This window comes from Diadema setosum, chromosome 4, assembly GCF_964275005.1.
Source record: "Diadema setosum chromosome 4, eeDiaSeto1, whole genome shotgun sequence".
In the NCBI taxonomy this organism is placed as follows: domain Eukaryota; kingdom Metazoa; phylum Echinodermata; class Echinoidea; order Diadematoida; family Diadematidae; genus Diadema; species Diadema setosum.
This window is the reverse complement of record NC_092688.1, coordinates 44,219,922-44,236,115: the sequence shown is the minus strand read 5'-3', so window position 1 is coordinate 44,236,115 and position 16,194 is coordinate 44,219,922. Positions and strand designations below refer to the sequence as shown.

The window sequence follows — 16,194 nt, the reverse complement described above, 5'->3', positions numbered from 1 at the left end:
AAAAAAATATATATATATACATGTGGTGTGATCAGTGCTTGAACAACGAACTACTAGTATATTATCTTGTGATATATGTATATATATACGTGTATACAAGTGTGTCAAGAAGTGTATTTTGTGTGTGTGCCTGTATGTGCCTGTACTGTGGAAATGAGTAAATTTAGTTGTAAGTGGTGTTGCCAAAGAATGCAGCAGAATGGGAGAGGATAGGGCATAACTTAGTTAGGGAAAATGTCAAATATGCCTTGTACATGTACTCCAGTGTATAAAATGCATCACACACCTTATTTTCATTCAGTCCCATGATCCCATTGTACAGTGCCATGTATCACAAATAATGATGACTACACATAATATGATGATTTTTGTAACTTTGAAATGTAGTGGCAGGGATTTATTTTCTTTTTCTCTTTTTTTTTTCAAGTGCATCTGCAAAAAGATGATACAATTACTTCAGTTTCGAGTAGAATTTCGAGTTAATGGACAAGAATCGCATCTTGCCTAGTTCTTTTCAGGTATTCAAATAGAGCATCATGTCTCCATTTCTCCATCTTTTCTCAAGCAGGTCATTTTCATTTAAAGAACAATTCCTTATTCCTAGTTTGATGATGACATTCTACATCAAATAGACCATTACTTGCACATCCTTAGCCTTCTACAAACTGTCAAAAAGCAGATCTGTAGAAACAGTAACATTTACTTTAATAACTGGAAGATTTAAAAGACACACGCGTCTTTTCTTCATTGTACTTTAGATTAGATGTATTCAGTTTGCAATAAGTGAATCTAGATAATGACTACTGCATGGTGTTACAGAATCCAAATTTAGAATGATACTGGTACTTCTACAATGTATTTGCATGTGACCCGGAAGTAATAATCAATTCTTCGTGTGAGTATGCGTGGTCGGAATGGTAGTCCTCTGCTGACGCGTCGTTTCGCGAGTTTGGATTCGTAGACTGCGAATGACAACCGCTTCTAAGTGAGGCGTGATGTAATTCGCGCTTCTCTATGGCTGTCACCACCTTCCGACGAATTTCGTGTAGCGAGAGCGGCTGGGATTCGTCCATGTTGCTACTGGCAATCGCTTCCAGGTCGGCAGGAATTTCACCGTCTTCCCTGGATAGAAGAGAAAATTTTAAGAGAATGTGGTTGAGTTGTAGAAGGAAACGAGAACAATAGGAGATTAATTCTGTGCTAGACATGCTAGAAGACAAGATCAGCAAATGGAAGAGGAAATCCATCTTGCTGTTATTATAATAATAGTATTGTCTTCTTTATCCAGGGTATGACTCTGATCAGTGTTGCCACTGCTCTACCCAAAGACTTTGTCATCACTATTATCCAGTTTTGCCAGGTACCTATATTACACCCGAGTTGAGACGGACATGGCGGGTTAAAACACCTTGTCCAAGGACGTACAGGCACTTGACGAGATTCGAACTCGGGACTTCCGATTGGAAGTCTCGAGTTTTATTCGCTGTGCCATGTGCACCTTATCCATTTCTATGCATTAAAAAAAAAAATAATAATTTGCTATCTTGGACCGATGTGTTATAGTAGCGCAGTCATTTTGAAACGACTTCTAGAAACTCTTCGCATTTTACTCATATTGCGTTGTTGATATTTGAATATAAAGTTGAACCTTCTTGCAATATCATCAAGTACTACATTCACATCAGCGTACGATAGTGCCTTCTTCACAAAACGTAAGTTGGTCAAATATTCCATAGACTAATCTGTCATGGGACACAAATTTATTTTCGAAGTCCTTTTTGCGGGTCAGAATCACAATATGAAGTGTCTTTTCTGTGTCGAAGACATACCCAATTGACGGGGGCTTGATGGATATTGCAACGGGCGACTTGGGGCGAAGTCTAGCGGCAATGATGCTTCCCTGCTGAGCGCCTACGGGTGCCTTCTTCCTGAGAGTACTTTTCAGATTTCTCTGCCAAACCGGAGACGAAAGAAAATGGACAAAATCAAACATACGCTGCTTGTGACATATTTATTATGTATACATATATGCATAGATAAAAGATATTCGTCTCAATGTTTCTTTCCTTTATTTTCCTTTGTACGGGAAGACTTATATTGTTGAGATACTCATATTCTTTGCGGAATCTGCCGCCGACGATATCGGTGTCCATCACTCTTTATAGGGAATCTTATTCGGGGTCATCCCACGAGACTGACACCCACGATTTCGACATTAACAAGGAAAAGGTCCATGAGTCGTTTACTATATCCATGAGTCATACAGCCCAAGAGTTCGACACTATAGACAGATACGGCCCATGAATCCGACACTATAGGCAAACAAGGCCCACGAGGCCCATAAGGCCGACATTACAACATGGAGTTTAGTGTGGCGGTCCCCCGGGCCGTGTTTGCCTAGTTTCGGGCTCATGGATCCTATTTGCTTTAGGTGCAATCACACATCGCCGGTTTAGATGGCGGTTCATGGCGGTTCAGCAAATCGCCGTGCTCCGCCAAAGACCGTGTTTACACCGTACACAAACCGTGGTCATCCGTCACTCATCCGCCATGAACCCCGAGAACCGCGGGGAACCGCCAGAAAAATTAAACATGTTTAATATTTCGTGGCGGTCTTGGCGGTTTGAAATGGACCGTGTTCACATCGCCGTTCATCGTGTAAAGAACTCCATCCTTCGTGTTTGCACCGCAAGATCCGTGATAATATCGTGTTAACACCGCCATAATTTTCAAGCGAAAAGAAACAATGAACTTAAAAGAGAATAATGACTCCGGCGACACTTCGTGGCGGAGCAATAAAAAATGGAGAAAAAAAGCAAAGATGAACCCATAATCCAAGATCGGGTAAATATATTGAATGCTATAGTTTCCTTACTTCTTTAACACATATACAGTGAGAAATAAAGTTTAATGTTCAAAAAGTTGTTAGGTATGTTGAATTACCTCATTTACATTAAAACCATCATTTACATTAAAAGGTAAATTCATAATTTTTATTAAAGCTTAACAGCTTTTAAGATGGCCAGCAACGTGAACCTGATAAGTTATACACAGAAGACTTATGTAAATATGTTATGTTGATACAGAAATGTTGAAACTTAAGAGAGTAGAGGGAAAAGCAATGTTGAAACTTGAAAAAAAAAAAATCACCATTATTGTGTTACGTGAACCTGTAAGTAAAGAGGAAACTATGCACACATATGATATGCTTCTTTGATAATGTATAATGTACATGTCTTTTTATTGACTATTGTTAAAGATATTATTATTATATTATCATCATTGCCGTTCTTATAAAGCGCATAATACCTTTAGCAAGGTCTCTATGCGCTTAAGAGGGGGAACAAAAAGATAAACAGGAAAAGGTAATGTCAGAAATAGCAACATGCTGCATTAATCATCATCTACAATCACTATGTTACTATTTTAACAGATAAGTTTTTAAAAACATTTTGGACTTATTGATGGAACTTGCATGTTTTATCACTTGGGGTGCTGTTCCACAGTTTTGGGGCGGCATAAACTACGTTTGTCATAGTAGTTTGTTGTAATGGATCGAGGGTATCACATACAGATTCCCCTTACGATTTAGGAACTCTCATAGGCTCATATTTCACAAGGAGCTCTGAAAGGTAAGAAGGAGCAATTTTGTGAAAACATGATGGATAAACAAGCAACAAGATCTTAAATGCAATACGCGAAATAATTATGTGAAAACTTAATAAAGAAAAAGAGAGATGTTGAAACAAGCAAGTACTTGTACATCACTCGATAAATAAACCTGCAAATGAACAGGATTCTTTGGAAACTTTGTTGGATTCTGCTTTGATAAGTATGTCATTTAATGACAGTTAATACAGATATTTTAAAAATCAAAAGAGAGAAAAAGCACGTTGAAACTTGAAGATAATTGCTTGTTGCATTACTTATATCAATCTTTAAAACACAGGGGGCTACGTTTCATAATTTCTTTAAAATTGTGTTTAACTAACAAAGCAAAACGCTCCTTGTTGCAAGCCATTGAGGACAAGTGAAAGGGCTCTGATTGCATCCAACTACATGGGCTTGGTATGGACTCCTCCACCTTCCGGGGAGATCCGTGTTACTACCGCGTCAATCCGTGTTTGCTCCGTGTTCAAAACGTGTTGAGAACGTAGTCACATCGCGTTTAAGTGCTTTCCGCCATCATTGGGACACGGTTCACGGCGGTTTGAGAACCGCCATGAACCGCCATCTAAACCGGCAATGTGTGATGGCACCTTTAGTGTCGAATTCATGGGCTGTATATAGTGGGCTGTATATGATTCGTGGGTGACAGGACACTCTCTTATTTGACGTGCAACGCCAACGGAGAAAGCTGACTATATAATATGAGGCATTATGTTCCCTTTCGTTTGCAGATATGGGCAGAAATCGAGTAAGAATCTGTCTTAAAACAAAAACAAAAAAACAAAACAAAACAAAACAAAACAAAAGAAAAAAAAATCTCACCACGTGCTGTCGGAAAGCTTCGATCAGTATCATGTCATCGCACACGGATTCGGCGAGCCCGAGAAACATCATAGCGTTACGGTCGTTGATGGTGCCACGACAGCCCAGGCGACCGGTGGCTGCCGAGGTGTCGCAGCCAAGCTTCCTGACGAATGTGGCGATGGCGCGGAGAATGGTGTCGAGGTCCTTGCGACTTCGTTTGAGCTGATTTTCCACGGCGTCGGCGGTAGACATGACATCGCTTGACTTGGCCTGATAGAAGAAGAGCAGCAGGAAAAAAGAAGAATGAACAGCGCACAGAGGTCTGCAAATGTGAAAGCAACTGCAAGCAATAATAATGATACACAGTAACTCATCAGGTAGAGCGTTTTGGAACGCGTTATTGCCAAACTCAGTCATGTACCAAACACAGCCATGATAGAAGTAATCTTGTTTAGTTTTGAAATACTATTAGATGAATGTAAGGTTGAAAATATACAAAAATACGTGCTATGACAATTTGGAAGAAGCTAAGTCGAACTGCACAGGCCACAAGAGTCAGAAATTTGATACATGTTGTATCAATAATATCCAATTCATTGGTTCTTGGTTGATGACTTCCTTCGCTCACTCAGCACTCTTCGCCTGGTGCTACTGCCTACACTTCTGCTAAAATCGCATGTAGCCTTTCCCGTGACCTTTCGAGACAGCAAAGTTTCAACCATAGTAACGCTTTTTTTTCCATGTGGGGACAGGTATTTTTTGTTATTTGCTCATATCCTATAAAGATCGTGGTAGACAAAATATTTTAACACTGGACTACTCAGAGTCATATGCCAGAGGACGACTTAACCCACCTCGACTATGCCCTTAACTCATCTCGACCACGCCCTTAACCCACCTCGAGGTCTTTCATCATGTGCTTCCTCTCCCCTTCCAGCAGGGACCCCTGCTCGAAGAAGATCTCAATGTCTTGTTTCAGCGCTTCGTTTCGAGCCGTCAAAGCCTCGATGTCGCATTTGAGCTCGCTGTTGTAGTTGAAAAGGGCGAAACTAACGCCCTCCTGGTCGAGGAAGCAGCGGATGAGGTGATCAAGGTCGGGATCGTTGTAGTGCTGCTTGAGGCGCTCGAAGACGACCTGGTAGGCCTTGATCTCGTCTTTGTGGAGACACACTTTGTTGCTCTTGGCTGCGATAAAGATGAAAATGATAGTGATGACAGGGACAAGAGTTTGCAATGATTGACAGACGAAATCTTTCAAGAACTTCACCTAAGAAGATGAATTAAGCTATTCCTATTGACGCAAATGACATTTTCCTTTTCTTCTTCCTCCCCCCCCCCCCCCACCTCGTCATCACTTTTAACCCTGTTCCAACGGGGGGGGGGGGGCATTTTCGTCCCCCCCCCCGACGTTTCGCGTGATTATTCCGCAACGCGCGATGCTCTCGCCGCGACATTTTGTGACTTTTTTCTTTCAAGTATCGCGCAACTTTTGAGACCAAATTTGTCGCTTCCGGGCATAACATTTTGAAACCACGCCCCTTTGAAAAAAAAAAAATCGTCTATCTAAAAATTGCTCAAAAGACATGATTTTGTGTACAAATCCCATGTAAATTGTGTTTTTGCAATTAATTCATATAAAAATAAATATTTTTACTTTCAATGGCTGATAATGATTTATTTTAGCCTGATTATGCTTTAAAAAGTTTCTGCGACAAATTTTGACAAAAAAACAAAAACAAAAAGTGAAAAAACAAAGAAATACATAAAAAAAAATCAATGAACAATAAAATACTTAAGAAATAATTATGAAGCCAAATTTTTGCTTCAATATTATTGTTGAGGATATTGAAAAGAATATGTTCATCAAAAATTAGAAGTCTTGGAGCTTTATTCTTTTATTTATACGCAAAAAACAACAACATATGTTTGCATAAATTAGCATAAATCAATTAATATAAAATACATGAATTAAAATTTGAAAAATCTAACTATACAGTCTTGTAGATTACATTGGCCTTTACCTTAGTGCAAATTTTCGCGAGGATCGCGTGATCCACGACCGAGATCTGGGGGGGGGGGGGCAAAAAGCCCCCCCCCCCCCCGTGGTTTCTAGTCGCTCAAGAAACCCCTTGGGATTAGGATTAAATGGAGGGAACATTTAAGTTTGAATCTTGCCTTGCTACTAGTAATGATAATGATGATGATGATGATGATGATAATGATAATAACAATAATAATATACTGCTACTAATTACTATATACTATGATGTCACTATAATCATCATTTTCTTATTCCTCTTCCTCGTCCTGTACTCTAAGTATTTTTCCTCCTTAAATCCTTGTCACTTATACTTCTATTAGCTCTAAATTATCTTCCTCTTGATACTTCGGCTGCCACGTTGATCTCATTGCTATGACTCTGCCCTTTGGCTTCTCCAATAAGAATAAAAGTCTCAATACGTGTATAGTCTTGATGATAACTTTTCGCTAGGAGGTTTATTTAATACAGTCAAATCTGTCTATAGCGGCCATCAATTGGAGACGATAATGTGGCCGTTATAGACAGGCGACCGCTATAGACAGAGCCTTTAAAATAGCTTTTCTCTTGTAGTGCATGGGGAATTTCGTTTTTAGTGACCTCATACGGTAGGTGGCCACTATAGACAGGTGGTCGCTTAGGCAGGTTTGACTGTACTTGCTTGAATACTGACAAAGACTGAAGTTACCATACCCAATTTCTCGATGCAATCGGTTATAAGTCACTGGTCATTATTTGAATAAACATCGACCGGAATATAGAGCCTACCTTGCTTCTTCTTGGCGATGTCTGAGGCAGCCTTGAGGAGCTCCGACCTGTCCTGTGTCTTGAGGCTCATGAACTCCTTCAGCTTCTGGTCGTGGGTGAGGATGCGCTTGAGCTCTTTGATGGTATTGTTGTAGTGGCTCTCGTCCTTTTCGTTTCGCTCGTTGAGAGTCGCCATCCTGGTCAGGCACTCTTCCCTGCGAAACAGTCAACATCATCTTCAACAGTATAAGTGCTATCTTATTTTGATATCTAACAAATGCTCATTATCCTCCTCTCTGTTATTTTATTATTATTATTATTATTATTACTATTATTATTATTATTATTATTATTATTATTATTATTATTATTATTATTATTATCATTATTATTATCATTATGTTGCTGTCTACTCCTTTTTTCTTTAATACCATGTTTCTACCTCTTTAGCCACAATATCGTGGTCACGTAACTTTCTGCCTCATTTACCTCGTACGTTAGATGAGAAACATCACCCCCATATATAAAAGTTTCCATACTATTGCCATTAACTTCTCCAACATCATCATCGTTTTCATCAGCAAATGCTATAGCAACATCATAGTTATTGTGATCATCATCTTTTTTAATTTCTACTTCTTCTTTTTTCATCAAAATCATTTTAATCATCGTATTCACCTTTTTCCAGTCATCCCGTCCATAATTGTCATTTTCTATCATAACTATTGCCGCCTTTATCAACGTTTTCATCTTCGTCATCAAATACCTCATGATCACCATCTAAGTCTTCATTGATATTTTCATCAGTATTACAGTCATCATCATAATCATCATCGTCATTAACATAGTCTTAGTCGTCATTTTCATCGTCATCATCATCATCATCACCACCATCACCATCCTGACCATCATTTATACCATCATTATAATCATTATCATCATCATCATCATCATCATCATCATCATCATCATCATCATCATTGTCACATCTTCATCAGAAATAATCCTTCGTCACCCCCATCCCTGCTCCACCCATCGCTATGATACCTGCTGTCGTATGCCGCCGTCGATTGCTCGATGGTCTCGTTCATCTCGTCTTTGAGCAAGGCCTGCCGGCTAAGCAGCGACTGGTACGTGCCGTTAAAGAGCTGCAGCTCTCGGCGATGCTGCTGGATTCGATCGCGGAGATCGCAGTTCTTGGCCAGTGCTTTGTTGAATGCGACAGTCCTCTGCCGAAGTAATGAGATTGCAAATTAAAAGAAACTCAAAGAGAAATGTGGATTGAGCGAAAGCAGCAACATTAGTAGAACGTATCAGGGAACGTTTGAGGAAAATCGGGCAATCGATGCAAAAATAATGAATTTTTAAAGTTTGGTGTTGGAACCGTTGGATGAGGAGACTACTAGAGGCTATAGCGTCATGTGTGGACAACAATATGAAACAAATATAAAGGGAATTCCACACCAAAAAAAAAAAAAATAATAATTTTCATGAAAATTACACATTTCATCAACTTGATACTGACATACATTATGTCAAGCAGTTGTTAAGGGTAGCAATTATTCCCCTGCTTTCTGAAAGCAGTAAGTCAAGTGCTCTTTCCTTATGCTAGAAAAGAGAATTTTGTGTTATTTCTTTATAATTTCATCATATTGTTGTCCACACATACGTCATAACCTCTAGTAGTCTCCTCATCCAGCGGTTCCAACACCAAAACTTAAAAAAAAATCATAACTTTTGCATCGATTGTCCGATTTTCTTCAAAGTTTCACTGATGTGTTCTACTAATGTTGCTGCTTTCACTCAATCCACATTGCTCTTTGGGTTTGGGTTCCCTTTAATGAACAGTTTGTGATATAGGGGAAATCTCACCTTTACATCGAAGCCAATTCCACATGCAACGCAATAATTCAGTTCAATTCAATTCAATTCAAAGTTTATTTCATTTTCCGACAAAACATAAGTTACACTTCTTTTGACAACAGAGAATAAGGTAAACAGAACATTATGTATTGAAAAGAATGTACAACAATTGAGGACCTTATAGTAATTATACATTGTTGTAAAGAAAGAAACAGAAGTGATCGAAATGAAATACATGTATAACTTTGCTTAAAGTGCGAAAAATGGAGAGACCCACTAAAAAGACAGAGCTTGTAGAATGTGGGCCCCTCATTTGTATACAATGTTCATTACCTCCTTAATATCCTTGATCAGGGCATCAAGATTCCATCTTTTACAATAGGCCTAAATAATTGATGACTATAATAGGCATTAATATTTAGTATGCGAAAAAGAAGCACGTATATCTGACTGTCAAAATGATGATGATAATTTTACATTTGTTATTTCCCATTACTCCATACAGCATTCAAAGTTGATTTTTCCATGTGCTCTTATCACATTAGCTACCAGCAATACAGACTGATTTCTTAAATTTTGTTCATCATATAATCCGTCATTCATATCACAAGCGTGTACTGTCCACAAAATCGCAAACGTTCTAACTATCGCAAACTCCGAACTTTTTTATTTGTAAAATTCAGAGGAAGAATATTTCCATACAGCTCGGCTGATGAGCAAAGAACTAAATGAACGAATCATTGCCACCCCTAAATCGGCAACGAAATGAAACAATTTAATACCTTATCGAGTTTGTTCTCCATTGTCCGAATCTTCTTTCGACTGGTCATCTGGCGGACTTGATCGGCGTTCCAACCCCCTCGAACTCGCAGTCGAGTCAGATTCGAGTCTCGAGCGATCGAAAGCTTCGCATGGCAAAATAAAGGGAGACACATTGATTTGCTACACTCCTATTAGTCTATATACAATGTGATACTGCGTCGATCTATTACAATATCATTTGACGTTGTTACCTGACTATTTTTGTCACTACCGTTATTATTTCTCCTACTTTTAATTTTTGGTATAGAATATTTACTGTCATTTCCACTGATGTAATCATTATAACTGCTATCATAGTAATCATTCTTGTTTTCTATTGACATTCAGTATATATAGATAGTATGCATTATTCTGACATTTGTAATAATTTTCCAAGTATGATAATTACCTAGGGATGATAAATAATACAGTGTAGTGATGACAGAGATGATGATGATGATGAAAATGATGATTCAATTTCTAATGAGAATGAGAACAGACTAATAATGATAATGAGTGTCGTCATTGTCTGTTACATATATGGACATTCTTATTGATATCATTGTTCTTGATATCATATTATTATGATATTGTATCATTGTTTTATTCCATATGTAATAGTATATTTGTGTTTGTGCGTACGTGTAAAAAAAAAGTAGGGGAGTTTTTGATTGACGGCGCGGACGTTCGATTGTGCGTGTCGTGTGCAAATTTCTGCCGTTGGCATAGTTACGAGCTTGAAGTCCCGTGTCCTCTCAGATTTACAATCTGATGGAGACGACTTGCCTTCATGTCACATGCTCTGATGTTACTCTTCTCCTCTTCTATTTGCCGATTCCCCTCGCTGCAGGTGGCCAAGAGCATCGTCATAGTCTCTAGGTCATTTGCATCTCGTTTCTTATTGGTCATGCTTTCGACCAATCGCATGTCCATCTGGAACTCGTCTTTCTCTTCCAGTAGGGACTCTATGTATTTCCTTGGTGATGGAAAAAGTAGAAGAAAAGGCGATGACTCGGTGTATTCCAAAGAGGTTATGATACCTCCAACTCGCATTTTTTAACCTTTTGATAATACTAGAATTCAGAGTTGAGAAGAGCATACACACACTATAAATCATCAACTTGTATAAATTTTCTAAATACTGGTATAGCCTAAGGCAACAAGATCACACATGGATCAATGCCCTCGATGTACTGAGTATTTCATCAAGAGCCCATATCTATACGGAATGCCTTTGTGGTTATTTCATTATGACGTCATAAGCAAATTAAGTGAAGACTCGATGACGATTCACTTCTGAGACCATTGCTGACTGAGCCATTTACTTCGCTTATGAACACTATATTATTGACAGATTTCAGGATCGAGTCCCCATTATGGATGTCCACCTGAATGCAAAATACAATGTTGACTTGTGTCGACATACTATACCCTGATGATCACGTTTTATATGTGGTCAAACGAAAAGACCTGACAAAAGCTATCGATAGATATCAAAGTGATCTTCATACAGGAAACTGGGTACATCACCATTCATGAGAAATGACCCCCCCCCCCCTTTACCGTTGTTTTCGAAGAACATTGCTGGACTCATCGAGGTAGGCCTTGCGATCGTTCTGCACGATGCGATATCGCTGCTTGAGCTGGCACAGCTCCGCCTCTGCGTTGACGAGCTCATCGGGGTCGATCACGGACGACTCCTGCTTCCGCGTCAACGCGTTCATGGTTGAATCCCTCATAGAAGGCCTTCTTTGCCTTTAATATTGTTTTTCGTCTGCAACCGAAGATGAGCAAATAAACAATTAAAGAGTGTTGTGACTGTGTTTAAGACACCACAATAAATCATACTTTCTCATCATCACCAATATTAATTTTCTTTTTCTCATTCCCGTGCCAATCTTAACTTTAGAAAATACCTGGATGTCAAAATGCTCATTTTGTGGGGTGATTTGTGGGATAGCTTTTGAAAACCACTCACTTGCAACAGCAAAAAGCACAAAGTGCGCCATGCCGCTCATCAGATATTGTCTAGTTTTTGGCTGTTATTTTCTTCCTTTTTTTCTGACTGTACGCGTTAAGACGAGTGATGGCGCGATCCCATGAACTGGGGCAGCAAGTTCCCAGCAGCCCTCGGGCTCGCGCCACCACACGGCCTAACGCGTATAATCGGCAAAAACAGGAATCGATGAAAAGGGTCCAGGACGAAACTTCATACGCATCAGCATGAGCATTTCGCAGTCTACCATCTCGATCAGTTAGTTATACCTCTTGTTATATGCATCTTTCGTTACTCTATCTATCCGGCGTAAGAGTCTCTGAACAGTCTATCCACGCTCAACATTGGGATAAACAGATGATAATACACATACGCGCATAATGTTTTCGGAAAGCGCTTTGAATTAGTGTCGTATGTCATTATATAGTTATCCATCATGCAGGTTCACTTACTCCCCTGATAGTCTTCATTGTTCCTTTCACTATACATAATGTTGATCATTGCAAAAGTGGCATCATATTAATGACAATTTCTCTCATTTATGTATATTTGTAGTTGCGGTAAGCTACTATTTATCATCAACATCACCAATGTTATCATTTTCAGCAAAAACTCTATAACACAAACATGCTTGCAGTTATTGAGGCAGTTGTAATTTCTATCACGTACTCCATGATACTGATGCTATTGTGACAAGACAAATAGTACAAGGGAAGGAGATTTACTTCAAAATAACTTCCTGCCTCAGTCGCGTACATAATAATAGTATTAATACAATCTCAATTCCTGCTAAACTCATTGTACTGACTTACATCCATGCTAATTGTGTCCTTTATGGCCCACTATTATGCTTGCAAAATCACATCGACCATTGGAAAAAATGCTAGCGGACAAACAAAAGAAAAGAAGAAAATGTTTCTAGTCTTGAATTTTACAAATATGTCATGATACGTGCTTTTAAATACAATTTGATGCACTCCTCGAGGAATCGATCTCCAGAATCATTCAGATGAAAATAAAGTAACAAAATTAACGCACTCGAAGTTATGATCGATATTATACTTCAAGATTTTAACTGTGATTTTGATGCATGTTTCTTTCCCTGTCTTTTAACTTTTTTTTCACACGCCCTAAGTATAATAGTCACAGTGAGAGCTAAGGCTTCCGGTTTTGGTTCGTTAATGAACACAACGTGCTGGTGCTTTCTTAAAAAACAAACAAACAAAAAACGTGTATGTCCTTATGTATTTGATCATCTCCCTGCAAGTTGAGTTTGGAAATCTAATTGAAACAATCCTCTCGCAATGTAGACCTACACATAACTACAAACGATGGCATACACCGTGTCTTGTATCGCATGTGGTGTTTGTTTCGTTTCGTTTCGTTTTGTGTTTTGCTTTTAACATTTGCATTCAATGGTACACTGCAATGTAACTTTGAAAACCGTTTTCAATTCAATTCAAATCAATTCAATAGTTTATTTATTTCCATCATCAAAAAGGAAAGAAAAGAAAAAGTTGACATAATCCAAAGTGATACACCTTTTTTTTTTTTTCATTTCTCTTACACTCGTCTGATAAAGGATTTTTTTCAGATACAATATAAAGTATATACACGAATGATGTCGTAAAAAAGAAACAATGCACTTTGCCATGGCAACAAAAATAGTAAATAATCACAATGATGGAAAACAGTGTTCCACTAAAAAAAGCCAAGCTTGTAATAAGTTGTAAGACGTGGAACACTGGAACAAAACAACAACAGCACTAATTTGTTATACCAATAAAACATATTCATTTTAAATTCTTCTATAAACTATTGTACATTTTACTCATTGACATATGATGCTGATACTATGAACAATACTTACTAGGATTTTAGAATGCAAAAGTATAAACTATGTAACATATCACATTTGTGGCACAGACACTATGGGGCCAGGTATCATGGCAGGGAAATTGAATAGAAAGGAAGATAATATCTATTATGCAATTGGCCACAAAAATGCATTCAGACTATAAGAGGGAAAAACTGTATCTGAATTGCATCTATCAGTGTCAAAAAATAAGAAATAAAAGAAAGAAAGAAAGAAAACAAAAATAGGGCCCTATTTTTGTTTTCTTTCTTTCTTTGTATTACGCCTACACCAGCAAAAATGTATGCAGGTGCCACTTTTTCCGATTGCCTTACACGAGGATGAAGAAAACAACACTGCCAACGTATTATGATATAAAAGAAGAAAAAAAAAAAGTTAGAGCGATGATAATATGTAACCTCTTTGGTAATAATTTATCACAGACAAACAGAATCCTGGACGTAAAATGGCTTTAAGATCTCACCTGCTTCCCCCCTACTTGATCCAATGCAGATATGCAGCTCTTTCTCTGATCCGATGTACGAGCGCGAGCCACAATTTGTGTGCGACTCATGCAAAACCCAGTATCCATGGCGCCGTGTATTGCTGCTTGCGCGCGCGCGCATGCACTCATTCATCTTCTGTTACGTCACAGTACCACCTGTTCTTAAACTTCATCAAAGTTTGGAAGCGCCACCCCGGAGCGCCACGGACAGATTAATGTTGTAACATTTCTCTTTCCATTTTCCTGGCGTTGAAAAGGCGGTGAAATCGCTTTCCGGTACATCTATCAGTGTCATATAATCTGAACAATCTTCTAGGATATTTGTGTTGTAAGTATTATATAGCATGTGTTTAATTTGATTTGATTTGATTTGATTTGATTTGATTTGATTTGATTTGATTTATTTATTCTCTGTATGACATTTTTTTTTCAAATACATCAACTTTCTGCAATTTTATCAACAAAGTACAAAATACCGGTAGTATACTTTATACAATTTTCATCATTTTCATCAATCATGCAATACATCTGTAGTATAATTACATGAGTAACATGTTAATAATTTGCATACAGAACGATTGCCAATGATAAGCACAACGCTTGACTGTTTGGCAACCGATAACAAATAACATTATAGTGAAGAAAAACAAGAGGGTTCAACATGATGCTCGTGGAATAAGAGTTAGGGTTGTGTGTGTGTGTTTTAAATCTTGGTTTTTTTTTTCTGTATGCGTTTGTGTGTGTGTGTGTGTGTGTGTGTGTTTCTACATTACATCTGTGGTACTTTTACGTTGTTGTTGGTGGTGTCGTGACATATCTGATTGCATGTCTAGCTGGACATGTATGGGTATCCCCCCCCAAAAAAAAAAAAATAAATAAATAAATAAATAAATAAATAAATAAATAAATAAATAAATAAACCCAAACAAACAAACAACAAAACACCAAGTTTCAAATACAATATCATAAGTTTTATATAAGTGGAAGAGTTACAGACCCATGCCATGTTTAATTTCTCTGTGAAATTGAATGGGGTTTTCTGCAAAATATAGGTACGTAAGACGTTACTATCCTGAATTAAAATAGCATTCAGACAGTTCATCATATTGAAAGTATTAAACCAATGCGGACATTTGATTGTATATCTTTTTCTTTGTTTCTTTTTTTTGGGGGGGGGGGCATGCTGTACTAGTATATATTATATGATAGTACAAATAAGCAAAGAAAATGGCAAACATAATATTTTCAGAACATTTATCAATTTCATATTTATCCAAACTAAGTGTATCTTATTGTTTTATGAAACATGAAAAATACATTTTTTTTTTCCTTGTCATGCATAGCTCTGGGCTCAAAACTCGAAACTCTTCTATCGAGATTACTGCATGCCGAAAGCACGAAATTATTGAACACCATGCACGTACACCTTAGCTGCTGCGTACCAGATGAGGTCAACATGTTTCGTGACGTCAACAGAACGTACGAATACGCGCGCCCCTGTGGCCTACGTCATTTCCGCCATCGCGTAAGCTGCGTCCACGAGAATTTCAGTTCAGAACACCTCAAATTCGGTGGAATTTCTTGGATTGAGTGGCCTGTACATATCGTTTAATGACTGTAAAAGTGGGGTAAGTATTCAATAGTTCAACGAGCTCCTATTTTACAGACTGGTTGGCGCTCGCAGCAGGAGACGGATGGGATAATTGTACCTCGAAGAACGGTTGTACTTCTTGTGTACTGCCTTGTACTATACAGTGTTCAAAGATTATATCGTCGAGTGGTGATTGCTCGCCATAGGCTCTGTGTTTTCTTGACGATATTTATGCGGGTTCCGCACACAGGGCGCTGCGTGCATGATGCCAGCATAGCAGCGCGTTCAACCCGTGACTACCGCATTGATCACCACGTAGCATGCG

General features: G+C 38.3%; 1 protein-coding gene across 1 annotated transcript; it reads right to left on the bottom strand.

Moving 5' to 3' along the window:
- Positions 1 to 365: 365 nt before the first annotated feature.
- LOC140227322 (coiled-coil domain-containing protein 63-like) lies at positions 366 to 14,306 on the bottom strand. Its single transcript, XM_072307738.1, has 10 exons — positions 14,258 to 14,306; positions 11,486 to 11,696; positions 10,709 to 10,898; positions 9,904 to 10,026; positions 8,306 to 8,487; positions 7,280 to 7,473; positions 5,372 to 5,658; positions 4,492 to 4,743; positions 1,830 to 1,951; positions 366 to 1,122 (listed from the first exon to the last, which is right to left on the bottom strand). The coding sequence occupies exons 2-10, from the start codon at positions 11,659 to 11,661 to the stop codon at positions 849 to 851; spliced, it is 1,800 nt and encodes a 599-aa protein (XP_072163839.1). The 5' UTR covers positions 11,662 to 11,696; positions 14,258 to 14,306; the 3' UTR covers positions 366 to 848.
- Between the last annotated feature and the right edge of the window lie 1,888 nt (positions 14,307 to 16,194).

Coding starts and splice junctions, on each gene's coding strand:
- LOC140227322 (XM_072307738.1), bottom strand. CDS start 11,661: ATGAGGGATTCAACCATGAACGCGTTGACGCGGAAGCAGGAGTCGTCC. Junction 10,027..10,708: donor TCAGAGCATGTGACATGAAG/GCAAGTCGTCTC, acceptor TGCCATGCGAAG/CTTTCGATCGCTCGAGACTC. Junction 4,744..5,371: donor ACATGATGAAAGACCTCGAG/GTGGGTTAAGGG, acceptor TTCTTCTATCAG/GCCAAGTCAAGCGATGTCAT.